The following is a 20,684-nucleotide window of genomic DNA, read 5'->3' as shown; positions in this document are numbered from 1 at the left end:
CGGGCCAAAGTGTGCAGGGAGTGAAGTAGAGAGGAATTTTACTCTGAAGGTTCTGAAACATAAATCTGCAACAAACTCAGACACACACACAAGTAAGTAATACAGTATTATCTGTATCTGTAATGTGTGTGTGTGTGTGTGTGTGTGTGTGTGTGTGTGTGTGTGTGTGTGTGTGTGTGTGTGTGTGTTAAATAGGTGAAGTACCAGCGCGGGCTGCAGGAGGTGAGGGGGCGGAGCTGCAATGAGCTGGACACACCTGAGTACAGACGTGTCAGGAAGACACAGGACTCGGTCTCCATGGTAGCAGCCTGGTTGCTGTGGTTCCCACCTGTGCAGTGGGAGGAGCTAACACAAGTGATGAGTGACGTGGCACCAAGCGTGGGACCGCAGCACGGATACTAACAAACACCAACAAGCTGACAGCACGGAGGACAGAGCAGTGTGTGTGTGTGTGTGTGTGTGTGTGTGTGTGCAAGTGACCTTAATGAGTGTGATGTGTGTCCACAAATAAAGATTTAAAAACACTCCCTGTGTGTGTTTGTTTACTTGCTCACTGACTACATGCATCCTGACCTGTGTGTGTGTGTGTGTGTGTGTGTGTGTGTGTGTGTGTGTGTGTGTGTGTGTTGTGCTGTCTAACACTAGACTGTGTTTAAACTGTGTCTCAGTCACTGACACTGACTCCTCTGCTCTTCACAGGCAAAGTACCACGAGGACTTTGAGCGGGCGCGCGGTCGAGGCTTCACGCCGGGGTTGGACGATCCCAGCATGGAGCGCTACCAGAGAGCCAATCAGATGATGGGAGAGGCGGGCTACAACAAAGGCATGCACCACCAGGTGACAGAGATGGACAGACGACCAGGAGGCATCATCGTAGGTTAGTGAAAGAGCCTGTGTGTGTTAAGGATTCAGCGGTTGGTGTGTCTGCTGGCTGCTGTGTGGTATTGCACCAAGAAAGGGATTGGCCAGCAGAGTCACATGACACAATCATCTGATGTTGTTTAGTTGTTGAATTCTTTATTCTTCTTAGCTCTAACTGTGAACTTTGGACCTATAAAGAATGTGATGCTTCATCAATAACTTTTGTCTCCTGTAGTTTCTGTTATGTGTTATTCATATAGTGTTTCACAATAAAAGCCTCCACATGAAGCCAAAGACCCCTGAAATAACAGCAAGGTTTAGGTCTGGACCAGGTGGTTGACGTGCTGAGTCTGGTTTAAGTATTATTTTATGGTAAAGTGGAGCCACTTTCCGCTTTGTTACTTTCTTTTCATAGTTTGTTTTTTAAGTGAACAGATGAGCTGTGATTTGGATTTTTTTTTTTTTTACTTCAGCCCTCTGAGTTTATATCTGTTACGGTCAAGAACAAAGTCAGAGAAACGTCAGTTCAAATGAAGTCATGGAATATTTATCAACTTAATAATGTTGGATTGTTTCAGTCACTGCTTCTGTCCAAATCTTGTTCCCTCCTGTCTGAAGACCTGAAGGTGTGGAGGGCAGACCCAGGCTCCATCTTTGACTTTGACCCTCTTGAGGACAACATTCAGTCCAAAAGCCTCCGCAGGATGTCTGGTAGCTCTGGATCCTCAAGAAATGTTTTCAAACTAAAATATTTTGCATATTTGCATACATCTCTCATGACCCCTCATGACCCTGGTTTTACTATTAATGATTTTTAAAGTCACATTACCCTTTTACACACTAATAAACATGTTCACAAATTATTTTCCAGCCTGCTGTGTGCAAGTTTGATCCTCAGTTCACACTCTTGCATTGATCAAGTTGAAAGTTCTGCCTTTACTTTAAAAAAAATCCTTATTATCATAAAGGTCCTTTTTTAAATGTCTTTGTTTGTGACGTTAAAATAAAATAAAATAAAAATACTAAAACTGTCAACAGTCACACTGTAAGTCCAAGATTTAGAGATATTAACTGGAAATATGCTCTTGTGTAATACCAGTCTGAACCACAAGATGGCGCATTCAGCCTTTGTAGTACTCAATATAATATGTGTATATATATTTATATCATTTCATTTACCATAATTTTTAGTAGCCTGAAGACCTAAACATTACATTAAATTAGTTTGAAGTCATCTTCAGCAACACAAAATTATTTAAAATGGTAAAATGGCCTGTATTTGTATAGCGCTTTACACATGCAGTCATCCACCCGTTCACACACACATTCACACACTGGTGATGGCAGCTACATTGTAGCCACAGCCACCCAGATCCAGGTCCCTGACAGAAGCACCTAAAAGTAAGTCCAGCTGCCTTCAACTCAAGCTTTCCAGAGTTTAAACAAAAAATACATTTAAGCAAGAGTCTGGTTATAGTTAGTACCAGCACGTTGATCCTGTTAGCCAACATCCTGACTGAAGCTTTGCCGTTGCCATGTTGTGCAAAATGCAGTGGATAAAATCCAAGTAAATATAGTTGATGGAAATGCAACTAACACCCAAACATTTCAGTTTACTGAAATAAAAACATGTCTAAAAAGCAGCTAAATGGAAAAATAATGTGTGCTTATGAAACCAAATGAAAATATAATTTGGGTGAAATTTGGAAGGAAACATTTTTTGCATGTAGCGTTTTATTACTAGAATCATATGTGACGGTGTTGACACTGTATGCTGAAATAAGTAACCCCCCCTCTGGAAACTAACTGAAACTAAACTGAATTAAAAATAGCAAAAAAAGAAAACTAACAGAACCATAAGTTATAATTTGAAATAGCTGATATGCTCATGCTGTTACGCACTGTGTTTGTTCTTATTAGAGATGTTTTCTTTGTTTTTCCTGTTGTTACTTCTGTCCCGCGCTGCCCTCCGGTGGTGGCCGGCTGTTAGAGCGAGCTGACCGCAGGCTGAGCAGGCAGCACTCCCAGCAGTCGCTCACCCTCAGCCAGGCTCAGTCTGTCAGCTCGCTGACCTCTGACCTCTGGGACCGCAGCAGCGCTGAAACTCCGGGTATCTTTCCTCCTCGGTTTTGTTTCCTCCTCACAGCAGGGTGAACGCATGGGCCGACTTATGTTTCCCGTCTCTGATCCACAGATTAAACTAACTCACTGTCTCCTCGCAGCATTGTGCATGAAGGTCACTGTGGGGGTTTTATTGTTAACGTTTCACAAAGAGTTTCACAGCAACAGAGGCAGAGTTTTCCAAGAAAGCAGAACAGAGTTTTCAACGTATTTGCTCTCACGCCTCTCTCTCTCTGTGTTTCTGTGTCTCTCACCCAGCTCCTGTGCTCCCTGGAGCGTACCATCAGGGCGTCCAGATGCAGCAGCAGCAGCAGTATCACGGCTACATGCATCAGACCAGCATGTCATCTGTCAGATCTGTCACCTCTCCTCCACACTCAGGCACCATGGTACACTCTTCTGAAACAAAGTTTTTTTTGGTCTAAATTTAAAGGGTTTTTTTCCCTGAGAACAAAATCCCTGAAACCCTGAAATCTGTGTCTCGGTCTTTTTGCAGCGTGTTTACCGTGCGCTGTATGACTACGTGGCTCAAGATCACGATGAGGTCTCATTCAGGGACGGCGACGTCATCATCAACGCTCAGCCCATCGACGAGGGCTGGATGTACGGCACCGTGCAGAGAACCGGCAAGTCCGGCATGCTGCCGGCAAACTACGTGGAGTGTTGCAACTAAAGCGGAGAGGAAGACGAGTTTGTGAGAGAGAGGGCCTGAAATTCACAGTTACATCCACCTTCAGCGTTATAAAAGCAGCTGGTGATGTTCTTTGCATTTCAGGGCTCATTTACATTTTCAGTGTTATGGGAAACGAGAAAGACAGGTGATAGATTGTTAGACTGTTCTGGTCAATTTTTAAAACAGGAAATTATGTTTAAAAAAATAAGTTTAATGGGTTTTAATTAGACGTGATGGATTACAAAGCTGCAGCTTCTTTGAGAATAAACACATCTGCTCAACAGCCAATCAAAGAGCAGTTTCTGCACTTAAAGGTGAAGGAAACTGACCAGGATGCAGTGCAGCGGAGCAGGGTGCGCTATGATTAAAGAGGGCTGTCTGAATGCTTGGGGAAGCCTTTCCTGTATCTGATGGACACAGATACGTCTATCAGGTCCATCGCTTATTGGAAAATACATCTACTTCAGCTCCATTCAGGCCTTTTCTACAGTATCTCCAAAATTATTCTTCTTGTTATGTAAAATTAGCATTTATGTTAAAAAAAAAAGAAATTTACAAAAAATCTACACAAAATATTATGAAGCACTGTCCAGAAATATGTGCAAAGTCATGGAAATCAATTTCACTTTTTTTTGACACAGATCTTAAATTATTACATTGAACACAAATCTGTAAACTCCTGGAGTTTCATCCATGTCCGTCCGAAAGCAGCTGCAGAATCAGCATCAGTAGTAACCTCGAGGCTCTGGTCACGTCTCAAAGTTACTGTATATGGTTTGAAACAGAGTGAAAGTGCGCCGAACGAAAGGTTTGGGATCTGAGCTGGAAATGAACCACAAGCAGCTTCATGGTTCTTCTTTAGGTGGCACTGAAATATATATTTTTTAATTTAGGCATTAAAAGTTTAAGAATCTATTGGGCAGAACTGTCTGGTGTAAAAAAAATTAATAGATAGATAAAAGATAGATAAACCTTTGTAGTTTTACACTGAGCGCTGCAATGCACTGAACATCATGAGCCGGTGATATCAGGTAATAATTGACCTGAAGGGGAATTTTCTTTTGATGAGCGGTGGATGAAGAGAAAAAAGCAGATGGAGGGATAAATCTAGCATGCTGTCATGTTTTATGAGAATATAGAAGTAGAGGAGCGAACGACAGAAGGATGCATGAAGAGAAGCAGTGAGAGAGACTAGAAACAAGTAACGTGTAACTTTTTAATCACCTGTGACAAACTAGAAGAGGAAATGAAGAAGGAATGAGCAGGATTAATCTAGTTTATAATACAACAGGAATTCAGACAAGACTCCTAAACTGCAGCTCTGGGTGTGGTCTGTGTTTTTAATACTGCCAACAACGCCCAGGAAAAGACCACAAAGCCTCGTTTCAGCTCCACATGTCGATTAATCCACAACAAATTCACTGTAATCTCACTACATCCACATAAAAGACTCATAAATGTTTCATACTTCAGATGAACATGTGATAAGCCGAATCAAAGTTCTTGTTCATTGTTGAAAACTGCTAATTAGACTCATAACTCATGATATAAGTCACTGCTTGGCAAATAATCCTAACAGGCACTGCAGTCAGCTCACATCGACACGCTGCAGAGGAGATGCTCCTTAAACATAAAGGCAAACAAATCTGAGAAAGGTTCTTACTCGGGTCATTCTTTAAATATTCAGATTACATTTGTGACTTTTACCTACTATGAAATGTTTCCGTTCTACAGTTTGCATTTTTAATTTGCATTTTTTTCCAAAATGTTTTAAGTTTAAAAGACTTTAAATAACAGAACAAACTAAAAAAAGATTAAGTTGATTATTCCACCCTCACAAGACAAAATCCCAGATAAACAAAAACAGATCAATAAAAAAGTCCAGCAGGTCCAACAGTGGCTGCTCCATCGGCAGGTTTCTCCACCCTCAACCAAATTTCCTCTCATCAGACGCTCTGATCAAACTCACTCACTACAGAGTGGATCTGATGGATTTCCTGTTCTTATTGAATTCGTGTTCAGATGTGAGAAAGACAGTTTTAGTTTTTATTCTTTAAAATAAAAGGAAAATGCTGCCTACAGCTTCCCCCGTATTCAGAAGGCTCCCCACAGCAGGTAGCGGGTTTGTTTGGAGGGTTTTCCTGGTTTTGTGTCTGTGGCTGGAGTTGAACTGGGGATCGTTTTAACTGCTTCACTCTGGCACCACCAGAATAAAGAATACAAATGAAAACTGAATTCAAATGTTGGCGTAATGCAAATTTGATATGATGTCAACAAGTACAACGAGTTGTCCTGTTTTAGGACCATTATTAAGATGCATAGAAGAATAAGTGCTGTAAGACCTCTTACAGTCAGCAGGTGCTCATCAGGGAGCGACACCCATGAAACAGACCCCCTATTATCTGCGCACTGAGGTCTGAGGGACCTCCCAGGACCTCCCTGACACTATTTTCCACATTCCAGATATCTCTTGATCTCTAATGTCGAACACGACCTGCTCCAGAGCAGGTCTGTGGTTCTGAAAAGCCAGGATTAAACCAAAGTTACCTGGACGAGCCCAAATACTGCTCTGTCAGCCATCGATGCCACTAATGAAACAAATATGGTCACATGCTGACACGTTTATGTGATCTGAAGGGAATCCAGAAAGCACAGAGAGATGAATTGAGACACTGATGGTTTTTGGTCTTTTTATGGGTTTTGTTGGCATTAAGAAAACGACAGATTGTCAACAGACTTTCATTTGAAAGGATGCAGAAAAAGAAGAAGAGGAGCAGGGAATGAAAATAATTAGATCTGTCTTCTCTCTAGACGTGAGCCCGAGAATGAAAAGGAAAGAATGAAAAGTCAGAAAATACTTTTTTCTTAGCAGTGATGCAACCAAAAGGAAGGAGTGGGGCAGGCGAACAGGAACAAGGTTTAGAAACCTCGAGTTTGAGCATTTATTTATCCCGGGTTTAATTCATGTTCAGGGGAGTGTGGTTTTGTTTTTGACTTCTGATGTACAGTAACCTGTCGACAAACCACCGACAGATCATCGGTTTTAAACAGCAGCAGTAACCTCTGTGTTTGTAAAGGACTTAACTAACACACTGTGTCTTTCTGTTTCTCGTGTCATGCTGTCTGAATATCTCTGCACACAGTAAAAGTTTATATTTCCTGAAATCTGAAGAGACTGTTTAAGTACGTCGGACTGGAGATTTCTGGACGTTGCAGACTATTTTGATACACGGGCTCCTGTCCACGTTTGGGAAAGTTATATTTTACTCTTGTGTGTATCCAGTAAGTCGTGTTTTTGGGGTTTCTTGTCTTGCTGTGTGGATTGCATCCCAGTCATGTACTGAATAAATCTTCACTCAGCCATGATTTGTCATTCTAGCTGGAAACCATTTTTGCATTTTGTATGTTTTATTTCATAAAAATAGATGCAATAGAATATAATTTACTGAATATTCATGTGTTGATTGTGTTAAGTTTTGAAGAGACGCTGTTTCTTTTGTTTTTGGTTCATGCTTTGATGATTTTTTTGCTTCTAATGTCACAGTTTTTTTCTTATTTACTCAGTATATCATCACAGATTTTACTAAATTTATTTACATATTATTTGAAATTATAGATCATTCAATCTCGGCCTGTTTTGCCATGTGATAATTGCAGTGTGTTCCATATGGGAGAAATAAAAAACAAATAAACAATCAACAGAAAAGTTCATCTTATTTAGAAATACGACTCAGATCCTGTTATTGCATCTCTGAAAGTGAGACGTTTACTGATGCCAACAGCAGATATTTAGCTGTTGTGTCACATCACCTTTCATGGACAAAAATATTTCTAAAAATGTGCAATGATGATTTTTAAAATGTATTAGATGTGTTACATCTAATCTGGGGGGGAGGGAGCAAAAATAAATAAAATAAGACATCAGCTCAGCCGAATAATTACTTTAAATATGTGGACACAAGTGCAGCAAATACAGCATAAAGCTGAGCCATCAAAGGTGTGAAACACTAGGACATACAGCATGTTTGAAAACCATGACAAAGAAGCAAACTGAGGGTTTAAATACACACATAAGGTCATTAGTGACAGAGGACACATCTGGGGAAAAGAAGCACAGGTGAGCAGAATCTAACTATACAAGGGGACACAGAACATGAAGGAAAGTAAGACAGGAAGTAACAGAACACAAGACTAACACCAAAAAAAGGGTCAGAAGATGCACAGAAACGAGACTAGGAGACATCAAACAAGGAGCTAAGAAACATAAATACCTAAGTCAGAAGCACTGGAAATGCTATACCCAAAAGACTAAATAATATAACACTTGAATGTAAGCTACCTAATAAACCCAACAATAAATTGTGAAAACCACAAAACTCAAAACACGAGGTCAAAGATCCAAGAGCTCTGGTTTTTCTTGCCATTGAATGTGTGAGGTAGTTGAATGCAAGGACACTCTTAAAAAAATCAAAATAAATAAATCTTGACGTCAAGAGTTTCACTTCTGGTTAAAGTACCAGGAGATGATGTGGAAATGGTTACAGAATATATATACATGCATACAGTGTATTAGTAGTAGTATTGTTTTTGTTTTTTTAACTTTTATCTGTTTTTGTTTTATACTTTATCTCTGTGTGAAGCACGTTGTGATCTTTTATCTAGAAATAAATAAAACAAAATTTTACTTACTAACTGTTCAGCACCTTTCATCCTGGTTAGTGAAGTTCAAAGTGCTGCACAGATGACTGACAGTCTGATAGTAAAACAGAGGAAAGTCTAAAGTAGCAAAACAACATGCAGTGACAAGGAATTTCAAATAAATTGTAATAAAAATAAAATTATTTTTTATAAGTGGCATTAAAACGTAATAAATCTTATAAACAGTCAGATTAAGAGTTTGCCATTAAAAATATGATGAATAAAAATAATTAGCAGTTGTTGTTTTTTTAAAATAATATTACTAATTCATAAAAAAATATTTTTTCTTTACTTTTATCATTCTTTTTCTCATATCTGTTGTGGAACATAACGCTGAACATACAACAGGAGAAAAGTGCGCACTGACAGAAAAAACAAAGAAAAAAACATCTGTATATATTGCATATTGTGATTTGGATGTGTACGTGACTGAATTGTACGTGTTTGAACGCAATTTGTGGCTACAACAGCAACAACGTTAAACTGCACTGTCCCTTTTAAATAAAGAATTAGTATTATTAATAGAAAACAGTTTAAAAAGATTAGACATTCATTTTAAAGCATCAGAAACAAGTTTTCGTTCTAGCTGCATCTGCTAATTTATTCTGACATTTCGTAGAAACTCCCAGTTTCTTTATATCTGCAACAAGAAACAGTACTATTATTCATTCTTAGAATTAAATATGAAATGTAAGTTATGAATAAAGGTCATTCTTTCAGCACTTGATCAATTAAAGTTCGTTTTTATTCTGTTTTTTTCTCGGCAGTGTTCACTTCCGGTTTTGTTTCCTTTGCATTCGTGCTTCCTAAACTTCCCCAACTTGAGCAGAAAGTCCACAACTCAGGTCAGCTGTTCTCTGTAAAAGTTATATTATTCTTAACAATCTCAACCGTGTCCAACCATTTTTATACCAACACAACTGCGACCTGAACGGGGGCTGACGCCACACCACAAACTCCACCGTGACTTCTGCGCATGCGTCATAGTTAGAGTAACGGAAGCAGTACAGCGACGCTCATAGACAGCCTGACCGACGCTGAATGAGAACGCATTGATTTCGACTTCAAAATGATGAAATTTCTGCCGAAACTTCTGCTACTGGTGTTGTTAGCCTTTCCGGCGACTCTCCTTATCAAAGGTGAGTCTGTTTGTAAAGATACGAAGAAAAGCGCAGCGATTTAGGGGAAAAAGAAGTGTTAGCTGTCGAGCTAAGTAGCTGCTGTGGGGAAAGGGGAAGGCCGCTCTCCATTAAGCGTGCTGGTTGAAGTGAAGCGTGTATATAAAAATGAAGGGATTCATCGTAAATGTGGGGCAATTAGAGGGATATCTCCACGGTGGATTTCGTTTTCGCAAATGCCTCTTGTTGTTTCGTGTAATTTAGTGTAAGGTAGCTCACGTCAAGGTACTTTAAACGCCTGGTTAGACTGACGTGTCCTTACTGTTAGCAGGGAAGCTAAGAGGCTCAGTTAACGTGCTGCTTTATTTCAGCTCCTTTATTTCCTCTCTGTGTAAACGGAGCCTCGGAGTTGCCACACATAATATGATGTAATCAACAAAACTTGTGAAAGTTGCTGAAAAACGGGGTAAAGTTACTTTTGTTGCTACGCTAGCTTACTTAGCTTAACCCCGCAGAACTGAATCACAGAGGGACTGTTACTTCAAATGCCCGCTTAATTAATGTAAGTAGATAATTAAGTCTGTAAGAGTATGGCTTATTTACTCAATTGGTCTGCACACTGTGCAGCTGAACGGCTGTTTGAGGCCGATTAAGTTATCTGGATCGTATCCTGTTGGCTGTGATTGTAAGCTGTGGGTTAGTTCGGCGTTTACATGACGAAACGGACGTGTTGGCTTCCTATTTCTTTTAAGCAACACTGTTTTTACATCACGGGCCTGTGGATACGCTTTTAGAGAGTTTAACAATAGCAATTTTATATTAGGGTATTGATATTTGTAATCATAAAGTCTAACCAAGAACATGGTGTTGTGTGGATATTATGCACATCATTATTATCACGGTTAATAATGTTGTAACAAGTTTCATTTTAATGTGTTGGTTAATCCCTGGCCTTGTGTATATGCAGACAGAGTGAGGGGAAGTAGTGGGACTAACCTGACTGTGTTATTGGGTCGCTGTCATGAGTCATAAAACTAGGCAGCATGGTGGTGCATTGGTTATCATGGTTGCAAAACAGCAAGAAGGTTCTGAGTTGGAGCATCCTGGATGGAGAAGTCTGCAGCCCAAATAGATGCATGTCAGGCAAATGGGTGACTCTAAAATGATCTTGTGTCAGTGTCTGACTCTGTTAGCTGGGGTATGCTGCCTTCATTTGGATAAGCTTTTAAACAAGTGGATAGCTGCACCCTAATTGACAGGGTGTGACTGCACTGATGAGCTGAACAAAGGTATTTGCTTTCACGCAGATCTGAATGTTAAATGTTCAAAAATGTTTGCATGCTAGTGTTATTCGTCAATTTTCTTAACTCTTTATCCAGTTCAGCGCGGGCTCCATCCACACTGAACTGGACAACAGACGACTGTTCCAGCTGTCATGGGGCGAAAGGTGTGGTGCAGCCTAGGTTATGCTCTCCATTGTCATCTCTCTGCGCGATGCAAGCCCAAACTGACGTCACAACTGCTGGCATGTGCCACACTTTGGCATCATTTCAGTTTTTCACGCTTCTCTTAACTTTTGTAATGTGCCATGTGCAGCCAGCTGGGTGGAAGAGAAAACTGTTCGATCAACTTGGTTTTTTTGTTTTTTGTAAACTAAGTTTTTAGTTGTATATCAATACCACAGTTCAAAGGTTCCCTGATTACAGCAGATGTTGAAACAGCAGAAACTTCTACACTTACACCAGCACTGATACAGACCAGTTCAGGAGAGAACTGTGGCGAGTACAGTGTGCCTTCAAGTTCCATGTAAACGATAACTGGGATCTGGTGATATTACAGTTTGCGCTTGATACAACCAGTGAACCAGTGTGGTGACCATAAATGCCAGTAAGGTTTAAATACATGTGACTCGCTACCGTTTAGTTCTAGAACTAAAGATGGCTCTTGGGTGATAAGTGAAGTCCAGTTGCCTTCTTCACTTGACTTAGATCTGAGATGATGGTCGTCTTGGAAAATGTAGAACTGTTTTTGTTTGTTTATAATATATTTACATGTAGGGCTGCACGATTAATTGTTAGAAAATCGCGATCTCGATTCATACTTATGTGCGATCTCATTTCCAAATGACAACGATTTAAACAAAACAAAAAAAAAAAAAAAGACAACGATGATTGTACCGCAATTTGATCCGGGACGTAATCTGCATGAAAACAAGCGCTCACTCTTCCTGCTCAACAAATGACAAGGGCGGAGCCTTATACCACGTGATACAGAAGCTGTGCCGTGTGATGCTAAAATTAGCAGGGGAAAAACAACGGAGAGCACGTCAGGGATGACGAGAAAGTGACAGGAGAAAATCCGTCCCGGTCAACCACCCAAACATCAATAACGGGAACCTTATACAGCGCTTCCCTATACACGTCGAACTCCCGCAGGCACAAAGAAATTACGGAGGCTATCACTTATCACCTGACCAAAGATATGGCTCCATCAACACTGTGCAAAACGAGGGATTTAGGAAAATGATCAACACCCTAGACAAACGCTACACAGTGCTGTGTTATTTTTCTATTGTTGCACTACCTGCTCTGTACACGCAGCGTCGAGCAACGGTGGAGACGGAATTTCAAGCAGTACAACATTTTGTGGCAACAACAAAACGTGAGACATTTGTTGTTTTTATGTTTATTTATTGTTTTTATGTTCAGTCTCAACTGTTACAAAGTTGATGTGCAGTTAATAAGTGCAATAAATATTTATACTGGAAAAGAAAATCGTGAGAGAATCGTGATCTCAATTCTAAGCCAAAAAATCGTGATTCTCATTTTATGCAAAATTGTGCAGCCCTATTTACATGGATGGCTTCAGAGAGACAAACATGGAGACTTTGATGCTTGTATCTACCTTTGAAAGATTGTGTGATGTTACCTTAACAAAATCTATCATCCCAAGCTTTAAACCACCAAAAGTAGACTTTGTAATTTCCAAGTTTTTAGGTTGTAGTGAATGCTGCAGCTCGGTGTTTAGCTTGGTCTGGATCTGTTCTCCAGGCTATGCTTGGATTGTTCTTAAGCACACCATGCAACAAGTTTGAGAACCATGTAGTCTTAGGTACCAGAAGAACATTGATGGAGTACAAAGTCATATCTGTGTTGTGGTCAATTTTAGGCTTGCATCCATTTTTCCAACCATCACGGAGCTCATTGGTGAACTGAAGATGTGCTTTAAATATCAGACCTCTGTAGCTGCTCCAGGATCTTTGAACCATTACATGAAATAAAGATTGTTTATAGGCTTGGTAAAAATTCCCATACTTTCTGTCAGGACCAGTGGCAAGTGCCCAGGATTTGACTGAGGATGAGGAGGCTGAGGCTGTGGATGAAGACGTGGTGGACGACGTGAACGAAGAGGATGATGAGGCAGAAGTGGAAGATGATGATAACACAGAACTGGTAAGTGATTAAATTGGCTGTAGAAATGTTTTCATAGATGATGCAAGTTTTCGCTGTTTACTGTACCGTGATAAACGTGAACCTGTTCTTCGTCCCGTTACCTAAACCTGTGCGCTTATCTAGACGGAAGAAAAAGAAGATGAAGAGGAGGAAGCGTTGGTTGGAGAGGTGAAGGCTTCCCCCAACGCTGACACAACCATCCTGTTTGTCAAAGGAGAAGGTGAATGTCTTTGTGTATCCGCCCTCTTGTTTTCATTCAGCAGTTTCTAGATTTTCCTGTATTGAAACCCCCTTTGATTCATGCCATCCTTCCTCTAGACTTCCCAGCCAACGACATCGTTAAGTTCCTTCTTGGCTTCACTAACAAAGGGTCGGAGAACTTCATCGTAGAGTCTCTGGATGCTTCTTTCCGTTACCCACAGGTAAGAAAATGAGCTGTAACAAATATTCATAGCTGTAGCTTCATCTCTCTCTAAATTTGTCCTGTTGTCCCCTTTCAGGATTACCAGTTCTACATCCAGAACTTCACCGCTCTCCAGCTCGGCACCGTGGTTCCTCCCAGCAGACAGGCCACCTTTGAGTACTCCTTCATCCCTGCAGAGCCAATGGGTGGGCGGCCATTCGGACTCGTCATCAACCTCAACTACAAGGACAGCAGTGTAAGCATGACTGGTTTAAGCTCTTCTAATGTCAGCGATGTAACAAATCAGATTCTGTGTGGAAATTTGGGACAATAAGTAGGAAAAAGTGATCTGTAGCCATTATTTTCCACCATTGCGTTTTGTTTCTTTATTTACATTTCTCATCCATTCTTTTCCCACCTACAGGGAAACGTTTTCCAGGATGCTGTGTTTAACCAGACTGTCACCATCACTGAGAGAGAGGATGGGCTTGATGGAGAGACGTAAGCATGCATATATATATATACACACCCAATCTGGCTTTTTTCCTCCCCCTTTGCCTGCATTTGTCCATAAACCCACCCTCTCTCTCTCTCTCTCTGCCAGGATCTTCATGTATGTCTTCCTGTCAGGTCTTGGGCTGCTCGTGGTTGTAGGCCTTCACCAGCTGCTGGAGTCCAGAAAGGTGCAGATACCATCAGATGAAACTGTTTTTAAAGAAATGGGTAGTTGAGGGGAAAAATAAACCCTTTGATGGTTTAGCTAGTGTTTTTTACATCAGGATCTGCAGGTGTTTGTCACAGACTTAAACTCTTTGGAGCTTTTGGCCAAAGCATGAGCTATATGAGGTTGAGTTGGTGTCATTAGCAAAAAAAAAAAGAAGCAGACAGCTCATTCTGTGTTTGTTTGTAGAGGAGGCGTCCAGCTCCAAAGGTAGAAACGGGAACTTCGAGCCACAACGACGTCGACCTGAGCTGGATCCCCCCAGAAACACTGAACCAGATCAGTACGTACTCCTCGCACACATCCTGTGACCTCATCAGCTCGCACACAAGCTTTCTTTTTTATGTACTTTATTATCTGCAGACACAGAAATCCAACTGTTTATACACCACAAGTCTCAGATGAGATTGTCAGCTTCGTCCGAACACTCCCTCTCAGAGCACCTTTTAAGCTTTTCTTCCTCACAGAATCAGCTGATTCACGCGTGCAGGTGTATCTTTTGTAACATTGAAAACATTCACCAAAATTACATTTAATTCCTTTAATTAAACAAAAGACTACACGAGCTTTAACCATTTAAATATGGAAGTGACTCTGCAGAACAGTAGCATGTTGGCTGTTTTAGAGTGAAGTAACACGAGCACTGGACCACATGGACATCATTTGCAGTGAGCCACACGTTTCAGTGATATTTAAAATACAACCTGATTATAGGAGGAGGAAATTTCAGGTTTCAACAGTGCTTGCACAGATGGTGTTTAATTTCATTTCTTAGTACATGCTTAGTTTAGGGAGTTGGACTACTTTTAGGTTCATAGATTTCTCCAGGTTAAACATCTTAGCTTTCATCACGGGTCCCTGCAACCTCTCTGCTTCCTGTGCAGCTCTTGAGGTTGGCAGACGTCTGTAGAGCTGCTGTTTCTCTCCGCACCCAAACATTTTCGAGTTTATTATATGAACAGGTTCAGGATATTTGCTGCTGTTGCTGCTCTGTTCTTTCTTCCTGCTTCACCTGCTGTTTCAGAATGATCTTAATCCTTGACTGAGCACGAGGATCACTCACCTTCTTTCTCCTCCTCTCTCTGCTTTCCTTGCTCTCATGTTTTCCTGCGTCTTCAGTGCAGAGTCGCAGAGGTGAGGTCTGCTGCATGTCGTGTGTTTGTGTGTCTGTAACACAACTTTGGTCCTGATGTTGGAGTGTTTAGTGTTCTTCTCCCACTCCTGGTGCTCCAGATGTTCTGATCTGTTAGTGAGAAACTGCAGAAAGTTAAACTAAACACAGTTTCCCACTGACATCACGTCACATTATTCACCTGTTTTGTGATCAGACCATCTGGTTCTTGGCATTCTTCCTTGTGTGTGAAAGTTGGTCTTAGAGAGTGGTGGTCACAGTAAGCGGGGTTGTGGTGCAGCTGCTTGGTTGGCTGTTGGCTATAAAAATGATTTTCCTTCTTTCATTTTTACTTAACCCAGCAAACTCCTCCAGTATCTGGAAAACATGTGAAGACGTTAGTGATCCCGTTGCTTGTTTTTGTCATACCTGTGATATTTTCATTACTGTTACAGATGTTATAAAATCCTCTAAAGTCTTCAGTTACAACTTTCAGTCATTTTTATACAAAAGGCAGTCAACCCAAGTTATCTGTCAGTCGAGTTGCAGGTGTAAAATACTTTTAGTCGCACATTACATGTGTGGTCATTTTCCCCCTACACACTGCTTGTAGGAAGAGAGTCAAAACCAGGTGTCGCTGCCTGATGGTAGCAGAAATAACAAAGTAGTTGAGCAGGAGCATCCTTTTTTTTTTTTTTTTTTTTTTTTTTTTTTTTTTTTTTTGTTGCTTGAAGTTTTCTTTGGACCTTAAACAATAACTTCAAGGAAGTTTCTTTGGAATCACGTAATTATTTCAAAGTTCCTTAGTTTGCTTGTAAGATGTAATAAAAACCTCAAACCTGTTGATGGAGTCTCCACTGTAAATAATACATGTGTGAGAAAGCTTCAGTGAAATGTTTTTGGAAGACACATTTGGTTTTTTGGGGGTTTTTTTTAAGCATGTTCTGACCTCATGTTTGGCCTGATTCTGAGAACATAAAACCTGCAGGTGTGTGGCATCACCGCTCTGTTTTCAGAAAAAAAATTACAATTCACCTTCTTAACATCTTCTCCTCCTTCAGACAAAGCATCTCCCAAAAGATCTCCTCGCAAGAGGAACCAGAAACGCTCGGCCGGCTCAGACGAGTGACGGCTGACAAACGTCACTTCAACAAAAATTTCATCCACCCGTGGAGGAAGAGGAGGCGACGGGCTGAGAGCTCCACCGTGAGCACACTCTGCCCTCTGCTGAGGAACTTTAACCAGTGCCAAGCACAGCGATGGCTGGCTCAGCTTAAAAACTGTTGAACACACACACACACACACACACATACACTGCAGCCCCTTTTGTTTAACGATTACTTTTTCTGACGCTGTCACAGAGAGATGTGGGGAGGCTCATCCTCTAACAGGCATGTTGGCCGTTTGTTTTCTCTGAAGGTTGATGGGTTTTCTTCAAAGATCAGATTTTTTTTAAGCCTTGGTAGTACAACTGCTGACATTATCATTGTGAGACAGTATTGATTGTGTTGTTTGCCTCGCACACTGACGCAGGGCTGAAACGATCAGGATCATTTTTGTCTAATTCGACTCTTCTTTCAAGTTACTGGTTCAGAGTAGAAACACTGGTTAGTTGCAGCCCTGCTCTGATGTGTGGAGGAGCTACAGTAACAGATGCAGTTTTGTTGTTTTTGACATTTTTGTATATTTTCTCTGTTCGTTGATTTTGTCTGCACATAATTTTTGGTTTTGTTGGGATTTTGTAGACTTAATCTGCTTCCCTTCTGTCTGCTGTCCCTCTGTGTTTCACCCTTTAGTCACAGTCACTCAGTTTCCTTTCTGCAGATACTCAGAGTTTTTTTTTGTGGTCTGATCCCGTCGGTCAGCTATCAGCGCCGTCCTTCTTAAACTGTAACTGACGTTTTGAGCTAACGTTTCAATGCTCATGTTACATTTAGGGGGGAAAGGCCCAAATCTTTGTCTAACAATGATGAAATATTGTTTTGGTTTAGCACAGAAAAGAAACCGGCCGCAGTAATGCAGTGCGGCCAGTAGGAGGTGGTACGAGTAGATCTCCAGAAACTCACCAGGCATTAATCTCTAGTTTCTCCTTATGTAATTGATTAACCGTGTATTTCAGCAGGCAGCTAATTATTGAGAGAGAATATGGAGATATTGATTATCTGCCTGATAAGACAGATGGACGACATGACATCCAGCAGCTGCTGAGTTTCTTGTGCTACAGAGGCTGTGACCGGCTGCCCGCCATCATCACAGTCACTGTGACGCAAACGTTCATACTGTGTGCTGCCTCAGCGTGTTTTACTTTACTGTGATATAGTGAAGAGCAGTCATGCTCATGTTCCACGGGGTTTTTTGGCAACTAAATCAAAGTTATGCAAAGCTTCAGTTTTACAGTGACGAACCTCCTGCAGTTCTGTGGTGTGCTGGACTTTTGAGCTTCTGAGCCAAATCATTTTAGCAGACGATGTGCTGCTGACTTTGTGCGTGAAGTTGATCCGTTTGAGTTTTTTGCTTGTCCTTCTACTTTTTGAGATTTTCAATTGTATTAAAATCCAGAGTTTCCAGCCCATGGTGCCGGGAGAGCGTCATGGGCTGGAAACGGTGACACGAAGCTCCATCATGTTAGAAAGTGTGCCAGTTGTTAGGTGGACAGACAGAAGCGGAGAAACGGATCAATATGGAGCTCTGAGGCAGGAACGGATCACCATCAATCAGCATTTGGCTCAGAAGCTGATATCCAGCACGTTATGTTGTTCACGCTGTAAACACAGAGTCTGCATGAATTTGATTTAGTTGGAACTAAACTCATTTAGTTCTTATGATTTTTCTTCACCATATCATAAAGAAAATGTGCGAAACACAAAATTTATGCCACTTAAATTTTTGGCCATGGTTCTTTCTCGACAAGGCTTCTGAGTTTTCTGTGCTGTGAAGCGTAAAGTCTGTTATTGTCAACGAAAATCGTCCAAGTCCTGTTTTTAGAACAGTTTTCATTTAGGAATCTGAAAAAGTTCATTAGGCAGAAAATGTTTTGCTTATCCTTCTTTAAATCATGTGAAAATGTTAACTTGGTCTCTGGGAGCCTCTGAGGGGAGTAACCATCATCCAGCAGGTTCATCGATAGCAAGAATAATCTAGTTACAGCCTTAAGCATTAAAATGCATGAAAGCAACTTTCTTTTCTCTCATTAACATGAGTATTTTAACATATGAGACGCAACTCATGGGGTTTTGTGAAATCGGATGTTATGTTTCTCCCGGCTCGCCCTGTGAAATATCTGCATCGTGATGTTACGTCAGACCTGCGAGTGGAGACCCGAGTGTCTCGTCAGGTGGACTCATCAGCACTGTTGCGCTCGCTTCGGGCTCTGGCTCAGAAGATGACGGGTAAAGACTCATAAGAATCTAACAAACTGAACGGTTCGGGTCCTCTCCACGTGTGCCTGTTTTCTACCTTTTCCGTTTGTACGTTTTTATTCACTTCTGGCTTCTCTCCTCAAGCAGCCTGTGCAGATCAGAAAAATGTTGAAGCACTGGTGTAAATACTGGCTGACTTATGCTGATTTCAGAGCAAATTTACCGAGCTAATTTATTCAAGACGAAGATTGGGATTAAAGGGGAGGGGGGTGGGGTTTGTATACTGTACCACTAGGGGGCATCAGATTCTGCAGGGCTTGAGCATCAGATGAGGCTCCTGGTCTGCAGAGATGTCATTTCCTGTAAAGCTTTTTGTGGATATGGAAGTTGACAGCTGTTCACTGAGGCTCCCACATCCACAAGCAGCCAAGCTGACAGGTTTTTGTTATGTTTCTGTTTTTCTAAAATAATGGGGGCTGTAATTCAGAGATCTGAGCTTGTTCTTTTATTTGCTTTTAAATGTGCAGGAAATAAACTGAGGATTTGCTGTAGAGCTGCTGCTTCTGTCGTTTTTATTAACAAAAAAGAAAGCGTAAGATTTTCTTTTCTCCATTTGTGCAGAAAAGTGAAGAATGAAGGTTTTTACAGAGTTCAAAGGAAGCGGAAATGAGGTTTGGTAATGGTCAAAACAAAACTGGATAGATGAAACAAGCAGGAAAAAATCTTACAGATGAGCGCAGGCAACAGTAAAAAATACTACAGATTAATGCGAAGTAATTCACGTGTTTAATTTTAGTATATTTAGAACAAAGTTTGTCAGTTACAGTTGGAGTATGAACGTTAAAGCTACAGAGGTTGCATGAGCACACTGCAAGCAGAATGAAACATGCTCACCACAGTGTAAACGTGCGTGGTCCTTGGTGATGTCATTAACTGACTGAAAGGCCCCCGCTGACTGTGCACTGGCTGGCCACTTCATTAGGCACACCTGTTCAATCGCAACTGTCTAATCTGCCAATCACACGGCGACATGGCTCCAGTGGGTGGCGCTGAGGCACGATGCGCTGTTAAGACATAAACCTCAGAGAAGAAGAAAGCAACTTTTATTTTGAAAACTCACTCTCCTGCAGCTGGTAGGCTTTGCTAAATATGCTTCCCAGCTCATCACGGCCTCGCCAGCCTGACTCCAGCTTTTTCACGGACTTCCCCTTCAGTCTTTGGTAGTGATGATGAGATGAAGCCTAGTGATGAACTGAAGCTTTTCATTTGCTCTACTGCGCCATCAAGTGGACGATTCAAGTGAAACGGGCTCTGTGATTATAATGATGTGATGTGTAAACCTCTAAACTGAATAAATAAATTGTGTTCGTGGTTATTTATCCCGAATATTGTCTCAGTATGTCTGATACAAAAGAGAAACTGGAAACTATCAGGACAGAGTTTTGCTATGATTGTGTAACTGTTAGGGCTGTGTGGGGAAATTTTGCCTCAGACAGTCAGAAATATTATAATTCAGATCATGCATCAGTACATTTTGTATATTTTTATAGATATAAAAAGAAAGCTGACACTTTGGAGACTTTATCAAAGGTGTGAGCATCAGCAGATGCCTTTGTGTCAAAGTAATTGAGGATAAAACACAGAAAAACGTGAAGGCGATTTTCTTGGCCTGGATTTTAAAAATATATTCTGCAGTACATAAAAAACAAAAGAAAACCATTAATCAACACATGAACATTACCTGATGCAGCTGAAGTGAAGCAGAGCAAAGTTACAGAGGTTTGATTAGAGACACAACTAAGCGTTTTGTAATTTTGCATAATTTTAAAAACTTTAAATTTCTTCAGTATTGAACGGCAGAAATTAGCTTTTCTTTTCGGAATTAAGTAAAAGGAAAAAGTAGCGGCCGACAGCCTGTAAACAACGGTAGAATTGTGCGTAACAAATAAGCGAATAATGCAGAAAACAGATTTTTAGACTGGAAACTGTTCTTGAAGTACACAGAGAGAGAGAGCTGTGCATGAAGTGTGATTTTATTGTGGTGGAAACAAAACAGCAAAAGTCAGAGTGAATTCATGACGATGTTTATGTGAAGCGTAGTTTGGATCTTCTTTTGCTGCTGGTTCGCTCAATATTGTTTGGAGAGAGATCCGTCGGAGGCTCCGTG

General features: G+C 40.9%; 2 protein-coding genes across 6 annotated transcripts in view; both read left to right on the top strand.

Annotated features, from left to right (window-relative positions):
- LOC101487744 (uncharacterized) overlaps positions 1–7,379 on the top strand; it is a 74,788-nt gene extending 67,409 nt beyond the window's left edge. For 3 of the 4 annotated variants that reach the window (XM_014413951.4, XM_014413952.4, XM_076888504.1), the window contains 6 exons: positions 196–300; positions 700–877; positions 1,480–1,572; positions 2,852–2,971; positions 3,241–3,371; positions 3,479–7,379. In XM_014413951.4, coding sequence (XP_014269437.3) covers positions 196–300; positions 700–877; positions 1,480–1,572; positions 2,852–2,971; positions 3,241–3,371; positions 3,479–3,655 — 804 coding nt within the window. In that variant the 3' untranslated portion in view covers positions 3,656–7,379. The remainder of the gene's footprint in view (positions 1–195; positions 301–699; positions 878–1,479; positions 1,573–2,851; positions 2,972–3,240; positions 3,372–3,478) is intronic. The other variant, XM_014413953.4, reaches the window with a different exon arrangement.
- Positions 7,380–9,316: 1,937 nt separating this feature from the next.
- ssr1 (signal sequence receptor, alpha) lies at positions 9,317–19,070 on the top strand. Of its 2 annotated transcripts, XM_004576437.4 has the most exons (10): positions 9,317–9,492; positions 12,796–12,923; positions 13,047–13,143; positions 13,242–13,345; positions 13,424–13,582; positions 13,751–13,827; positions 13,931–14,009; positions 14,237–14,330; positions 15,167–15,181; positions 16,220–19,070. In XM_004576437.4, exons 1-10 carry the CDS (start codon positions 9,423–9,425, stop codon positions 16,285–16,287), a joined length of 891 nt encoding a protein of 296 aa, XP_004576494.1. In that variant the 5' UTR covers positions 9,317–9,422; the 3' UTR covers positions 16,288–19,070. The 2 variants fall into 2 exon arrangements, with proteins under 2 accessions (XP_004576494.1, XP_004576495.1); XM_004576438.4 differs by lacking the exon at positions 15,167–15,181 and having other exon boundaries at positions 9,319–9,492.
- The last annotated feature ends 1,614 nt before the right edge of the window (positions 19,071–20,684 follow it).

This window comes from Maylandia zebra, linkage group LG9, assembly GCF_041146795.1.
Source record: "Maylandia zebra isolate NMK-2024a linkage group LG9, Mzebra_GT3a, whole genome shotgun sequence".
Lineage (NCBI taxonomy): Eukaryota > Metazoa > Chordata > Actinopteri > Cichliformes > Cichlidae > Maylandia > Maylandia zebra.
Note: the sequence above shows the minus strand (reverse complement) of the source record. Positions and strands in the feature narration are given on the sequence as shown.

Excerpts from the sequence above, each read along its gene's own strand:
- ssr1 (XM_004576437.4), top strand. The coding sequence starts at position 9,423 with ATGATGAAATTTCTGCCGAAACTTCTGCTACTGGTGTTGTTAGCCTTT. Across the intron at positions 12,924-13,046 it reads ATGATGATAACACAGAACTG|ACGGAAGAAAAAGAAGATGA; the intron begins GTAAGTGATTAA and ends GCGCTTATCTAG. Across the intron at positions 13,346-13,423 it reads CTTCTTTCCGTTACCCACAG|GATTACCAGTTCTACATCCA; the intron begins GTAAGAAAATGA and ends GTCCCCTTTCAG.